At 36.1% G+C, this 15,258-nt stretch overlaps 1 protein-coding gene across 1 annotated transcript in view; it reads left to right on the forward strand.

Moving 5' to 3' along the window:
* Positions 1–15,258, forward strand: part of RGS12 (regulator of G-protein signaling 12) — a 79,808-nt gene that overhangs the window by 26,665 nt on the left and 37,885 nt on the right. The window contains exon 3 of the mRNA XM_010188691.1: positions 10,652–10,673. Coding sequence (XP_010186993.1) covers positions 10,652–10,673 — 22 coding nt within the window. The remainder of the gene's footprint in view (positions 1–10,651; positions 10,674–15,258) is intronic.

The raw sequence follows: 15,258 nt of genomic DNA on the forward strand, positions 1-15,258 counted from the left end.
AAGTTGGAGGGACTGTTTCTTAACAATGAGCTATTAAACCATTTATACATGGAGAAAACTTTTACTGATAGTCAAGTGTCTGTAAGTATAAAGTTTTGTTTGTCTAAAGCGAACAGAAAACAGGAATATGGTTTAATGAGTTGTCTTCCGAGCATAAGAAATCTTGCAGTGAAATATGATAAATAATGCTTCTAAGGATTCAATGAGGTTTTAAAGAGACAAAGTTCGTAAGTATAAGTATTTAAGTTGACTTTCTATATAAGCTCTATTATGAGATTAAGAATACACCATTTTTATAGACATGTTTTAATTCTCTCTTTAGCATTGCATTGTTTTTAAGATGTGGAGTGAGTGTAGTAGATATACAGATGCTTCTCTAATTAAGTTTTTTTATAAATCTTTCACTTAATTTTCACTATACTTGCACGTATGTTTCCGTAAAGCAAGAATGTCATGTTATAGTTATAAGTTACCTTCTAATTGTTAGAGCATTTTTTTAAGGTGTGCAGATGAAGTGATGTTTTTGCTTCCAGCTGGATTTTTATCCAATAAAGCAGAATCCAGATGGTATAAGTTACTAAAATAAATGAAAAGCATTTATAGAATATAACATTTCTGACCTGTAGAGACTTCAAACCAGTTTTAGCTTCTTGTTGCTCAGAAAACACGTATTTTGTAAGTAAAGGTGCTAGCTGTCTGATCAAGTTCTGACATTGTAGTTTTATTCTTTATATTTCTCAGAGTATAATTGTCTTTAATACTAAAAGTATAGCAGCAAAACTATAAATTTTTAAAATGAAAAGGAAAAGAAACAATTGCAAGGCTGAAGATATTTATGCATTGTTTATTTTAAGATTAGTAGTTTTCATGCTCAAAATCTGTTGATTCTTAGAGGCTCCGTCTGCAGTAGTAGGAAATTCAGAAGTGGTTCAATGTGTTTTGGTGATTTGTCACTTAATCATATCTTAATGTGTAATTTAATTTTAATTTACTGTTGGGCTACAAGTCACCTTCCATCTGGATGTGCAAGTTATGGTGTTTCTGCATGTTTTTATTAGTGGAGAGTATTAAGTTGTCCTGAAGTGTTGATGAACAGAAGAAAACAAATAGTATTTATTTAAAAAATATTTATGAAAAAGTGTATTTTTTTAATTATAAGTTTACAGTCAGGCTCTACAGAAGTACTTTTCGGAGATTCCAATACGGCTTTCAAAACCGAATACTTGTTTTTAGAGTAGATTTCTGGATGGCAAATCTTCCTGAACTTCGCACTCGAAACCGTGTGCAGCAGTCTCACAACTGTCGGCAGACAGCAGGGGGCGCTCGGCACAGCGGTTTGCACCCAGGCCCTTCACTGCTCTGAACGTATCGTGTAGGAAGTCTCGGTGTTTAACAAGCAGCTTGTCTTTCAGTTACTTATACACGAACAAATTCCAAATAGCTAGGTTTGAAAGTATTTTTCGTTACTAGTGCCTTGGAATAAGAAGGGCTTTGATCTTTAAAGTTGATAGAGAGAAACCACAGTGTTGTAAATATGAAAATCTTCCCTCTTTTAATTGCTAGCATGCATGGGCTCTGTTTATTCTTGAGTAGCTAATTGTTGACAAAAATATATCTAGACAGAGTATAGAAAATGTGGTAAATTAGGAAAAAACTCCATTTTATTTACTAGCAAAGATTTCTTAATTTGTGTGTAGGCTTTGATACTTCTGCTTTTTATTTCAGTATCTAGGATCAGTGAGCTAAACCATATTCTTAACAGATTTTTTTTTCCTCTGGCTTGCATGCAAGTAGTTCTAACTTTGTTTAATATGAGATTAAAAAAGAAATATTGATGAGATTTAAGATTTTTGGTTATGCATTCTGCCAATGTCGAATTTACCTTAGGAATTTGTGTGAGCAGGAGCTGGTCCAGGAGACTGCCTCTTTCTAGTTGCCTGGTGGTTTTGTGTGTGTTTTCTTCTTTCAGGAGTCAGGAATATATTAAATCCTATTCATCTTTTGACAAGTTAAAACTTATCCAGGCTTCCTGTCATTCTTTTTCTCTTCAGCTTTTTCTGCTCTGAGAACAAATGTACAAAAGAAAATAAGAGCAGGAAGTGGAGGGAGGGCAGGAGAGAAAAACAGATCAACCATATCTGGGGTCTCTACCCCTTCCCACAGTTTAGCTTCTAAGCAGATGGATGTGGGTTTACAAATGTCGTCTTTGGTATATCTGAATAAGGCTTATAAAGCTGTTTTGTCGTATTTTAACACTTTCCATTAATAGCTTTGCAAATTAACATTCCTTCTGCTTTTGACCTTTGAACTTCGAGTTGCCTGCCTGGTTTACAGATATGGCACATAAAATCACAAGATTTTGAATCTGGCAGCTGCTGAAATAACCTGTGAAAATGTAGAGGGATATGAGTTTTTTAAAGAGCTTTCAGAGTCACGTGGTGTTCCATAGCTGTTATCATTAATTGGCACTGTCTAATTGGTAGAGCTAATTCGCAGTGCTAGTAGAGTCGCTGTATGGAAAAAATGTGGACGTGCAATGCTCAGTTCAATGAACTAAAATCAACAACTCTAAAGGTCTGTTTAAACTAAGGGATTATTAGGTTTATAATGCCAAGTATGAGTGCCTAGAATGTATCAACCATTGTCCACACACAGTGTTCCCAACAGCGTTCACTGTGGTTGCTCCAGTGAAGTGTTAGTCTTGCAGCTACAGCCCATCACGTGTGGGGTTGTTTATCTGCTAATCATCCATATGTTCTTGTAGGTAACATCCTTACCTGTTATATCGTGCTTTTAACTTATCCAGTGAAAGGATTATTATGTACCTGATCACCTGCATAATGTTATTGCTGTTTGGTTGTTTAAGGTATTGACAGTGAAAATACATTCTGTGTCCCACTGGGTTTTGTGTCAAGCAATATGCAACTTTTAAATGGCTCCGTCTGGCATTTTTTTCTTCAGAGAATTATAAATTTTTAATACTAATAGGAAAACTGTTCTGCTGTGCAAGTACCATAGGGCCTTTGTGTCTTAAGTCCTAAAATAATGGAGGGTGGAAAACACATTCCTTCCTATCTACCCACACATTTGTTTCCTTTGCATTTCTTCGTGGTATTAAATACTTGTAGAAGACAGCACTGTACAGTGAAGTGATGTGCCTGTTCAACCAAGTAATCAATCATACAATGAACTTTGTCCATTGCAGCAATTTGCTTGTGTCTCTGGAATGCTTGTTAAAGCATGATTTCTCCATTTTCATCTTCAATTAGCTTAATATTTCCTCTCTGATCACTCTAAGTTAAGTTGAGAAGATTTCTTTTTTTCTCTTAACCAAGTCTCTTCCTCCTAAATTCTAAAATGGGAAGATGAGCAGAGTTGGACTGTCTTTTGCAAGCCAATCTTACCATGAGATCTTGAGTAAAGGCTCCTAACATCTTTTTTGCTCATTTTCTCTGAGTTCAGAGTAATAATTTGCTCTGTTGATAGAGTTGTTTTTATAATAGGGGCTCAACCTAGGAACTGTATGGACATGGGGGATTCCACATGCTGCATTGAGCATAGGAGAAGACTCCTCTTCTCTAAACTACTACTAGTAAGTCCACCTTGGCTTTAAGTACATCCCACTAGCAAAAAAATGCCCACTGATCCTTCCCAGCTTGCAATTCTGGTGTTTATTTTTAGCAGAAAATTTCATTCTGATTGCTTAAAAAACAACAGCAATGAATGGTTTAGGTACTCTTTGCAATTTACTTGTGAACAGCAGCAAACTTTGTGAAATGCTACACTTCCCATATGCAGTCTCTTGAAGACATTGCTGTCACAGGGAAGTTAATAGCACTTCCCTCTTACATTACAAGTAGCCTATTTTGCTCGCTGTTCCTAAGGCACCGTGCACAGAACTGTCTTGACATCGGTTGAGCACAGGCTCGGATAGGAAGGAAGGAAAGAAGGAAGGGCAGAATATCAGTTGGTTTCTGGAAGGAGGATTTTGGCTTTAGTGACAGCAGGCTGCTCCTAGGTTTAACCAAATAAGCCAAGTTTCCTTGTACTGCAGATTTTTATGTGCAATTTATAGTGTTAATCACCGAGAAGTTAAGCAGAATAGACCATTTGAGGTCCTGCTTTATTCTGGCTTGCATTATGTAAACCTCTGAAAATAGTGGTTTACTATGTAAATGTTTCTATAACTAATGTTAGGGTGATTAACTAATGTTTTCTGAAAACTGTCTTGCAAATCTGTTTTATTGAATACAGGACTATCACACAATTCAACGTCATTTTATTTTCCTGATTTGTTATAATACAATCGGCTTGATTTATATCAAATGATCTAGCTTTTCTGGTAAGAGATAATTGAGATCTAATCTGAATCCCTGACGAACCACAGCTTCCTGCATTGGCCTGTTGCTATGGGTACCATAAAGGGAGTAAAATAGAACTTCATACGAAATGCCTTTAAACTTTACTGGCATGTACAGGCATGGAACAGGGCTGAATTTTTTAGTTTAATCTTTGAGAAGCTGATGTGTTAAGGAAATGCTTTTTCCATATTAAGTGAAGATGAATTTAGGAAGAGTACTGTTAGGAAAAATAACTGCTGTTTCTTACGAAGAGCGGGTAAGTGTTATGAATTATATTTAGCTAAGGCAAAGCATTGCTGCAGTGAGAAATTAGAAGAGGCTGTTGTTATTGGCAAGAAATTAGAGAAGAATATTATCAGCTTCAGCATGCTTTTTGCTTAGCCTTTAAGCTTTTTTACTTTAAAGGATTTGAGTTGAAATTCCTTCGTAAATGCAGACATTGGGGTTTATTATCAGACGAGTAAAGGGAATCTTATTGTACCAACTAACATTGAGATTTTGAGATTTATGAACTGTGCCAATATTTATGAAGCTAAGGATTCAGTATGCTTATAATCTGTGCCTATTTTTTAATTCTGTGTAATGTATTTTGTATATGCTTTCTGTGCCATTGTATCAATATTAAATCTTTAGGTAAAACTATATATATTTTGTATATACCTTCATCAAAATAATTTTAGGGATGGATTTGTCATTTAAGGCACTCTGTTTATATGTGATAAGATTGGTTTTGTTTGGGGTAAAAAGTTGAACATTTATTTCTTAAAGGAATTCCAAATGTCACATCATTTACTGTTAATATGTTGTTTTTATAGGTTCAAATATTTGACAAAAATATTTAGCCTTCAGAGAAGAATGTACTCAGTAAAATTATTGTACAGTAATTGTACTATATTTTTTTTCCTTGGGAATTCTTACATCTATAATACTTTTGTGTTAGCTGTTATAAATGCACTTTGGTGGCAGAGACTTGAAAAGACAAATTATATAATAGTCCTCCTTTAAGTGGCATTCTGAAGGGGCATCCTTCTCATAGAATTCTAAATTGTGAAATTAATTGCAATGATATTTTGAAATGGCAATAAAATACTACAATTTTAACTTAGGTGAGAAGTACATTTGAGATGATTTATTGAAAGGAAAATCCAGCAAACATTTATAAATAAAATGGCTTTATTTTCTGTTAAAAATATTGGAACAGTGTATGCCGTATTTTGAGACATGTTTTTCCTCCCAGAGATCATTTGAGTTCATGGCATTTATACAATGTTAATGCTGTAATGTATTTAAAGGTATAAAAATATGTATATGTAATGTAAGTCCTGGAGTAATGTGACTGAAGATCTAGGGACCTGCTCATAATTCATTCCTTGGCAAAAGGAGAAGTTGCTTCAGGTGATTTAATGAAGAGTTTGAACACGGCTGGATGCGAGCAGACAGATGACTGAGTGATAGGCTTTCCCTGAGCCAAGGGACAGAATGTTTGAAAGTTGGCTGTTTGTATTCAGCCTGTAAATCCTCAGTGCTTCATCTCTTAAAGAAAACAACAAGTTTCCCAAACTTATTTTTGTATATTGAGATCATATGAGAAAATCCATTTAGAAGGTTGGTGGAGCTAGGTATGCTATTCAAAGGCTTAATTAGAGGGGCTGTGATAAAATAGTGTGTATTTAATACTCTACTAGGTAGGACTAACGGATTCTGCAGGCAGCAGTCAGAGAATCTTTTGGATGCAGGAAAAAGTCGATGCCTGTATTGGAAGAAAGTGTTGCTTTAGAAAGGACACAGAGAGAGGTCGTTTTTAATCCCTTTTTCTCCGAATCTTTCTGGATACCCAATAAAGAAATAGATGTTTCTGTTTAGTCTGTGATTTTGTCATTGTTAGGGCAGGAGAGAGAAATACTTCTTCAGTCTGTTTATAGGTTGCATCCCTCCACATCTCAGGAGGAGCTGGAAATACAGATGTCTTTTCTGACTCAGGAAGGCACTCACCCACATTCCATTAGCACTGATGATTTCATGTAGCTCCATTTCATTGCTGGGGCCTGGCATTTCCTGGTATGTGTCACCCCTCCTGGGATCCCAGTCTTTCCCTTTGTTCTTTTCAAGCACTTGACCATGACTTTGACTTGAATGACAAGTTTTGAGATGGAGAAAATGGACGTTTTTGTGTTTTGTTACCTGGGTAGTCTGTACACATGGATTTTTTTGCTCAGTGTCATATCTGGGATATGGGTAGGGTATTTTTGGGTTTTCTACTTCGTGGTTTTATGGCAGACTTTGACAGTACTTGGGTTCCTGGGACCTGACCCATGTAAAATGGAAGTCAGTGGATTTTCTCGTTAAAAGTTTCTGTCCACTGAAAGTTGTCATCAGAATAGTTTCATATGGTTGTGCTCACATCTGGCAGGTTATAGACCATGAAAGCTAAAAAGGCAGAGGCTGTTGCAACCTTATAAATCACTCTCCTTTATGCCCTCTCTTCCTTTTTACCCTGTTGTTCTTGGAAGATACTATATTGTCTACTTCTATTCTGGAACAAAAAGGTTATGTTCCTACAAAGTAGTTTTCTCCCTGTTAATTATTGTAAGTGAATACTTCTTTAGATCTGCTGCAAGCAGATCCTGAAAACGACATCAAAAAAACTCATGGGCCCTTCTGGTTTTTCCACCTAGCTAACAGAGTTGATACAAAGAGAAATTTTACGTGTTTCCTCTTAGTCAGAACTTTATGCTATCTAATATATGCTGAAATGCTTGCCAGTTTAAAGGCCTAGACCATCCTTTATGGCAGATGGTAACTGGGAAGCCAGTGTTGTGCTTTCTGGCTCTGGTACTGCGCTCCTGACTTGGATCAGGGGGATCAGGATCTTGCCCTGAAGTTTAGGCAAGAGAGTTGCATCCTCCACCTTTGCGAGATGTGTGTGTACACCTGAGCTGCTAACCCAGCCAGGTGAGCAAGCAGAATTCCCCTGAAGAGATACCCTGGAAGACATTTTCATTTTCCTAAACTAGGTGTATTTGTTAAAGTTTGTAATTTGTTCTAATCAGACTCCTGGCATATTCTATGGGATTTTTCCTTATTAACCAATATGAAAATCAGTGTAATTTGAAGAACTAATTTCAGTTCTTATCTGATTGTGAAAGATTTGAAGGTTGAATACAATTAGGTTTTCTCTCTGGGTGACAGTTCATATGTACACTTACAAAATGAATACATATGTGTCCTGTCATTTGGAATGAAATACTTTTTTTTTAATCTTCACATTAACCCTAACTGGCACAGGGTCACACCTTATCTTTCTGAAATGGCTACATACAGGAACTGTTCAATTTTGTAGCTTTTTAATACATATGTTTTTTAATAGGTAGTTCTTAATACATATATGTTAAGTGTTAAATTTCATCAAATAATCAAACTTTAGATGCCTAGCAGATGAAATTTTGTCCTGAAGAGCCTCCAGTGGTGGTAAGCATGAGCGCTGAAGAATGAGAAACCGCTCCAAACATATAGCAAATTTTTTAAATGAGATAATCAGAGCATTAAAAAAAAAATCTGGTCTTGCAACTTACACCTTTGGACAAATCTAGACAAGTTTCCACTGAACCGTTCAGAAGAGAAACTGCTTTGTCTAAATATGGACTGCATGCAGTTTCTGACAGGTTTCTATTAGGATTTCTAAGTACTCACAAACAGGTTTTGAACATATTACTGTAAATTCTTACACAGTAATTACAAGCTTTAGTTTCTAGCTGGCTTTGTTGTATGAAGTGGATTTAGTTCAGTTACACAACTGAATTTAAACTAATGTTCTTAAATTTTATTCTTTGATCTACAGAAGTAAACTGATAATGCTTGGAATGTGCTGGGTAGTTTTAGTGACACTGTAATATAAAAAAACCCATATAGTTGGAATATGCCCAAATCAAAGGCAAATTTGAAATATCTTAGTAGCACAGAAATAGGTGGCTGATACTTAGATATGAAATATGGTTCTTCCTATGGGTACTTTTTAATATTTAAGTATAGTTTCTAAGGCCTTGCTTGGAGAGAATTTAAGATATTGATACATGTAATGTAACATGGATTAGCCAAAGCATTTAAAATAAACACTCAAACTAACCCATGGTTTGTCAAATGCTCATTAACTTATGCTAAATGGGTTGAGTTTGTCCACAGAACTTATTAAGTAGTACTATTATTGTAATGTTTGAGCTCTTCTATGAAATCACAGAATTTTTCCTTTAAAATGATACTTTACAGTGGGTATCTAATGAGTTTTTGAAAAAAGTAGTGTAAATGTTCTTTTTACTATCATAAGAATCCTATTAATTTTACTTGATACCTTTCAAAAACATGGAGAGTTGTACTTAGTCTTTGAATCTAGATCCATGCAAGCTGCCAGATTAAATGACTATTCCTAAAATGTATGTATTTTGAAAGTATTTTGTATTTCTAATGAGTAAACTGATAGTATTACCTTACTTTGGGTCATCCTTTTCTTCATTCTTTGAGAAATAACATTGAGATTGTTTATTCATCAGCTGTTCTGTAGAGTATGTGAATAAGAAATTAGAACCAATCATATTTATAAAATGGAATTCAGTATTGTACTAAGAAGGACCATTGGAAGCAGGGTAGTTACTCACAGGGGGAAGTACATTAAATGTTGTAAATTACAAACTTGAGTTAAGTTATGGCTTCTGAATGCATTATATGCTTCCTAGACTTATGTGCAAAATAGAGCCAGAAAAGATGTCCTAAGCCTCACTGAAGAACTGTACCCAAACCAGGAGTACTTTTTTGATACCTGAAACAGTGCTATAAAAGAAAGTGGGATGCCTGGATACACTTTGACTATCTTATTGTGCTTCACAGATTCAGAAGCATTTCTTTTTGTGTGGTTAAATAGGAAGCACCATCATTTTTATGGTCTTCTCCATGAAAGATATATTTGTGTTTATCTGAACTGGCACCAGACGAATGTTGTTGGTAGAGACTGGTTTGGACTGTGAAAGTTAAAATCTAGATCAGATCCTGATTCACAGATGATGTGAATGGCGGGGCCACAAGAGTTTATAAGAAGTGATGATCTTCACGTAGTGTTAACAGTGGTGTGAGATCCTGCAGTGAAATAGAAAGGAGGAAAGAAAGAAGATTATATTATTCTTTTAAGGCTTACTGAAGGTTTTTGTGGATTTTGAAGGGGAGAAGGAATGTTAGTTGCCAAGGCTGGAAAATACAGACAAACTATGGAGAGAGAGCTTTTCTTGTTAGTTGTGCATATATGTATTTTTTTTCTTTCTGTGTGTTTTCTGTCTTGAAGAAATTGTGGATATTATAGGGCATTCTTTCCTAGCTTTTAAAAGAGCAGTACCAAGTTACAGAATTTCTTTTTAACTACTTAGAATGTTACTTAAATGTTCAAGGACACTTTAAGTGACCAAGAAATTATTCCCTAAATTAAAACAGTAGTAATTTTCATTAGAAATTAAATATCAATACAAGCTTCAGTCTAAAAATCTGATGTCCTTCCAGTCTTTCACTCAGCTGAGTGTTGTAATGCAAGCTCTGTAGTACAGGTTTGGGAAATGGTCACCTGCTTGGTTTTACAGAAATGTTAGCTGCCTTGAGGTAATTTGTGATCAAAAGTGGGAAGTTTAGGGTAGATAAACACATAAACTTCAACATTTCACTAGAAGTCTAATTGTCCTCAAAAATGCGATACAAAGTACTAACAGAGGTGGTAAGAAGTTCTTACCTCAGTCCTAGTGTACTGGCAACACTCGCATCCTTTGGCTCTGTGGAAGTCAGAAGAAGTCAGCAGTGGAAGTTTTCACAGTCATCTGATAAAATATCTGAATTTCAATTTTGATTCCAGATACTGCAGCAAAATATATGAGTATATGAGATGGTGTTTTAATTTTAAGTCTTTTCAGGTCACTTTTAAGCTATCTGCTCTCTCACATATGCCGACTGACTCTATCCATCTAAGAAGGACCATTGGAAGCAGGGTAGTTACTCACAGGGGGAAGTACTTTGTCCAGTAAATATTGTGGGATCAAGTTCCAGGACAGTGGTTCAAAGGCCTGGGGTGAACTTCATGGTGGAGAAGAAACACCTGTGAGAAAGTAACAGTGGGTTTCTGTAGGTTTTCCTCTCTCATGTTATCTGTTGTGTTAATAAGATGATAAAAGTAGCTAATGCTTCAAATGTTATGCAAAGCTCGCAGATTTCTAATACTTACTACGAAACTTAAGTAACATGTATTTTTCTCTTTCTTATTGCAGTCAGCAACCGTTTCTGATGGAGGTAAGCTGAAGCTTGCTTTTACTTTTATAATGAAAAAGAATCAATTTTCCACATTAAGCAACATAATTTGTGGTAAATGAGGTGATATATGACAAGATGTGAGTCCATAGTGGTGCAGAACTCTGACTTTGGGAACTTTGCCAATGAAAATCTTGCAGGATTATGTTCACGTAATTTCACTGATTTATTTGCATAATTTTCTTTGTGGCACGTCTCTCTGTGTATGCATTTTTTATTATAACTATACTTCTTCATAATAATGAAGAGGCAGAGCTGGTAGACTTTTGTATAATTGGTTGGTAGATAAAATCTTCTCTGTTTTATTGTCCTTTCCATATCCTGTTTGCTTTTGAAGAGGGATGCCTAAGTTGTAAACTGTGTTGGTGCATTTGTTAAGGTTTAATTTCTTCATGGTGTGATGCATTTTGAGAAGGGGCTAAGTAATTTGATATTTGGAAAATCCCAGCATGGAGCTTTTGCTGTTCTGGAGTACTTCTAAGTAATCTCCTCCTTATGTCACCTAAGCTTGTTTGTTTTGATTTTAACGTGTCTTTAATGTTTTAAAGGATGTCCACTACTTGTTAAACAATGAAAGATGATTTCTCTGAACCTTTGAAGTTAATTGAAACAGTTTAAGTATGCTTCCTTAATGGAATAAAGGAATTTGTATAGTTTAGGGTATACAAGAGGGCTTTTCTCACTTGTCTTGCTTGGCAGGAGTTGGTTCACTTGTTCTGCAAGGAAACTCACTTACATACATATTATTACTTTTGCTATTCTTTGACGGCAGTATGAGACAATTTTATTAAATAAAAAGGGGACAAACTGTGTTGCTGTAATTAGTGCAGTGAAATTGAAGAAATATTTTGAATGGTAAGGTTAATTTTTTAAGTTACATGCAAGTGTAAATGCAAAATTAACAGTACTATTCACAAAACGCCATGGTGTCCTAGTTTCTGATTCCTCCTTAAACTAAAACTACAGCTGAAAGAAATGTTACTGCTTTGGTCCTTTTGATAGAGCCATTTTCCAGTGGTTGGCTGAATTTATCAGGTGTTTTCCTTCTCTGCTGCTGACAGTCTGCTGCTGTAACAGTGCTTCTGTCCAGGTGAGAAGATAGACTCTATATTGTATCTGTCTTGTCTTCAAAGAGACAAAAGAAGGAAACAGAAAATAATTGTGCCTATTCCACTTTCTGTTTCTAAAATGCAGCCTATATTTCTGTGGGAAAAATATGGGTTGTTTTTTGCCAGACGTTACCTGTTTGATATAAAAAATCAAGACAAAGCACAGACTTTTTTTTTATTTGTGTATGTAGTTGAATTAAGTTTCAGGTGCTGATGGGCAAAACAAATGGATTTCTCTTTTTTAGCTAAAATGGAATGTACTTGCGTCTTGTCTCCATGAGGGTTCTTGTTCCACGTTAATGAAAATTATTTTACTTTGTTGCCTATCCAAACTCAGAAATCCCTGTGATAGTACCCATATGATAGTCATTTCAAGCTTTTTATGCTTCCAGCTGAGAGTTTATTTTAAACATCTGACTTATTTTCAGTTCTTCCAATATGACTTCAGTTTTTCATTCCAATTCCATAGGTAATTGTGTTTTAAGTTAATTCTGTACAGTTTTGTGAAGTCATGAAATCTAAGAGCCATGTAGGCTGCAGAGATGAAAAAAACAGACAAGAAGTTATATGGCTTTTTGCTGAGTTGTATGACCTATTTTTTCAGCTAGTGCTGGAGATTTAACATGGTCTCTCTCTTTGTTGTTGTATGCTACTTAAGAGAGGGGTGTAATTTATGTAAAAAGCAGTTGAAATATACCGAGTAATATTTAATCAATGGTTAAATACCTAGAAAGTGGATTGGAAAAGTAAGAACCAGAGAGACTGTAAGCAGAAAAAGTGAAATGAAATAAAATCCTAATTCATTTCATTTGGAGCTGCATTGAGTAAAAAGCTCTGACTCATGTCTGAATTACATTTCCAGGCTTTCACTTTTATTGATTATGTCACAGCACTGAACTTTTTCCAGTCGTCCCTAATCTCACTAATTCATTAATAGATCTGCAGATTTACACATGTCTAGATTAGAGGAATTTACACCAGTGTAGCCATTGGTATAGCAGTGCATACTTCCCTTCCAAGCCAATTATCTTAATTTGTACATATAAATAGATAGTATAAATGCTGCTGTTAAGCCGTAGTCTGGAAAGGGAAATTTCTGTATAAAAACTGATTACTCTGTGTTTATATGCATCCCTTCGGTAAAATAGGAGGCATGACAGCTCTCTGCACGCTTTCTTTCCGAGGTCAGTGAAGCCTCATGTCCTATGGTTTTTATTACATTAGAGCCAGGCACTCAAAACCAACTGTACCCTTCATTGCATTTATTTTACATGGGAACTCAGCTTGTGCAAGGCTGGGATGTTATTAGCCATAACTGTGCACCTGGGCTTTGCAGGATAGGTAATGTGTAAAGATAAAGGTACTTGCATTAGTGTTGTTTCCAGAGATGCCGACCAGTAGCAACTCTGAACTGTAATTGATTTGCTTAATGAATTGCAGACAATCAGAACGCAAGCTGTAATGAAGCTTAGATGCAAGATCACTGCTGTAGATCAATTAATCTGCAACATCTATGCTCTGGCAATAGCAGAAACCATTTATGTTACTGCAGCGACCTGTAATTAGCAGATTTCTCCTACTTCCCACCTCAGATACTGTCCATTCGTGCTGACTGTGGGAACAGTGAGAGCACATACACAGCGTGCAGACTGGGGCTGGTGTGTAAATCCTCACAGGGATGATCAGTAGTCGCCAGCTAACGTCTGACTTGGGCTGTTGATGATAGCCTAAAGGGCACTTTACGAAGGGAAAACCTTAAGGTCAAAGGACATATAAGAGAAGTGCATCATCATTCATCTCCCGGACAGGTGGTGAGGTATCTGAGCTACTGAGAACGTCTCGGTCGGTTCTTCCCTGCCATTCCCTACAGAGATCAGTTCCACAAAGCTGAAGTCTGTTATTTCCAAATACTTAAGCATAACAGATACTATATGCATGTCTTTTTCCTAAGATACTACTTTGCTGTAGTTTCTGCTGATTTTTGGTTTCAGTGTTTGTCACCTGGAAAGAATTGTCATAAAGAAAGGCATTCTTAAAGACTTTTTTGAAGGAATCTGTTTACAACAATGAATAATGTAAAACTGTATTTTAAAAAGTAACTTAAGAAGGTAGAGCAAAAATCCGCAATGAAATCCAAGATAAAACAAAACACTTCTGTTTACGCTATAAATACAGATGGATTATTTCCTCCAACAGGTACTTGAGTTATTTTTCAGTTACGTTGGCAGCACACGCTTGCTGTAACTGTGTTCCACTGTAACATAAATAATTCAAGTTCCTTTAGCAGCAGTGGCTAAAGGTCTTTTCTTTAAATTATTTATGTAGCATTTTAGAATGCTTTGTGCTAAGTATACTATTGCTTTCCTCTGCTTGAAGGCATGTGGGTAAAGAATCGATTTGTTTAGAATGGTGTTAGAGGCTGCCAGGAATTGCTGGGGGGAAATGCGTTAGCTTCCCTCATCCCAAAATTGCGGAGCAACAATGTGCCGTCCAGTAGGACTGATCTGCACCCAATGGGTTCCGGGACGTTGCAGCTGAACTTGGTATGGATTCAGAAGGATGGCTTTCAGTGAATGGCTTGAAGTATTTGATTAAGTGGCACAGTGGTTCTTATCAGCTGTATCCAGGTAATGTATTTAGTGATTAGCTGGAATATCTTAATGATATGAATGTACTCATTCTGGTGATTACAAGGAATACGTGTAGCTTCTCACAATAATAAAAAGTATTCAGAATTCAAAGGTTGAAAAATACATACAGACTTTATGAACAAATGCATATAAAAATATCCTTGATTAATTGTATTCAGACTTACTGCTTTATATTATTTAAATCAAAACTTTCAAAACATCTTATCTTGCATACTTTCAAGATTTTAGCTGATTAAATGCCTGCTTTTTCTTACATAATGCTGGTTCTGTAAAACAAAACCAAGAACCTCCACAGAATGTGTAAACACAGAAGGTGTAAAAGATTGTTTTTCTGTGGGTGTTTTAGAAAACATTCTGTGTCAATTCTCTATTTGAAGAAGGTAATAAATGAAACTGAAAGAGCTTGCACAGAAAGTAGTGCTTCCTCGCCAGGTACAGTGGTTCTTGAACAGAACAGAAATAAATTTAGGTCTTCAGGATTCAGGATGCTTTGAGTAGGAGCTTCCGTTTACAGGTAATGCAAGGTGAGTTGATGCTTCCACGCAGTGAGGAGAGAAGCAGGGGGGCATTAGGAAACCACACACTGCTACATCTTCTGTGCGCCTCAACTGGAGTTTTCACACGAAACTCCTTTGGCATCCTGAGACTCCCAACAGCTCTTAAACACTTAGCAAGTGGCCACTTTGCTCAACAGCCTTGTGGTTCCAACGTTTGAGGGTGGGAATCTGGGCTCTGTGTTTCCTCTAATGATCGCCACAGAGTGCTCATTACACATAATATGTGACTCAGGTGGAAAGATTCTCCATT

This window comes from Mesitornis unicolor, unplaced genomic scaffold (assembly GCF_000695765.1).
Source record: "Mesitornis unicolor isolate BGI_N332 unplaced genomic scaffold, ASM69576v1 scaffold10267, whole genome shotgun sequence".
NCBI classification, from domain to species: domain Eukaryota; kingdom Metazoa; phylum Chordata; class Aves; order Mesitornithiformes; family Mesitornithidae; genus Mesitornis; species Mesitornis unicolor.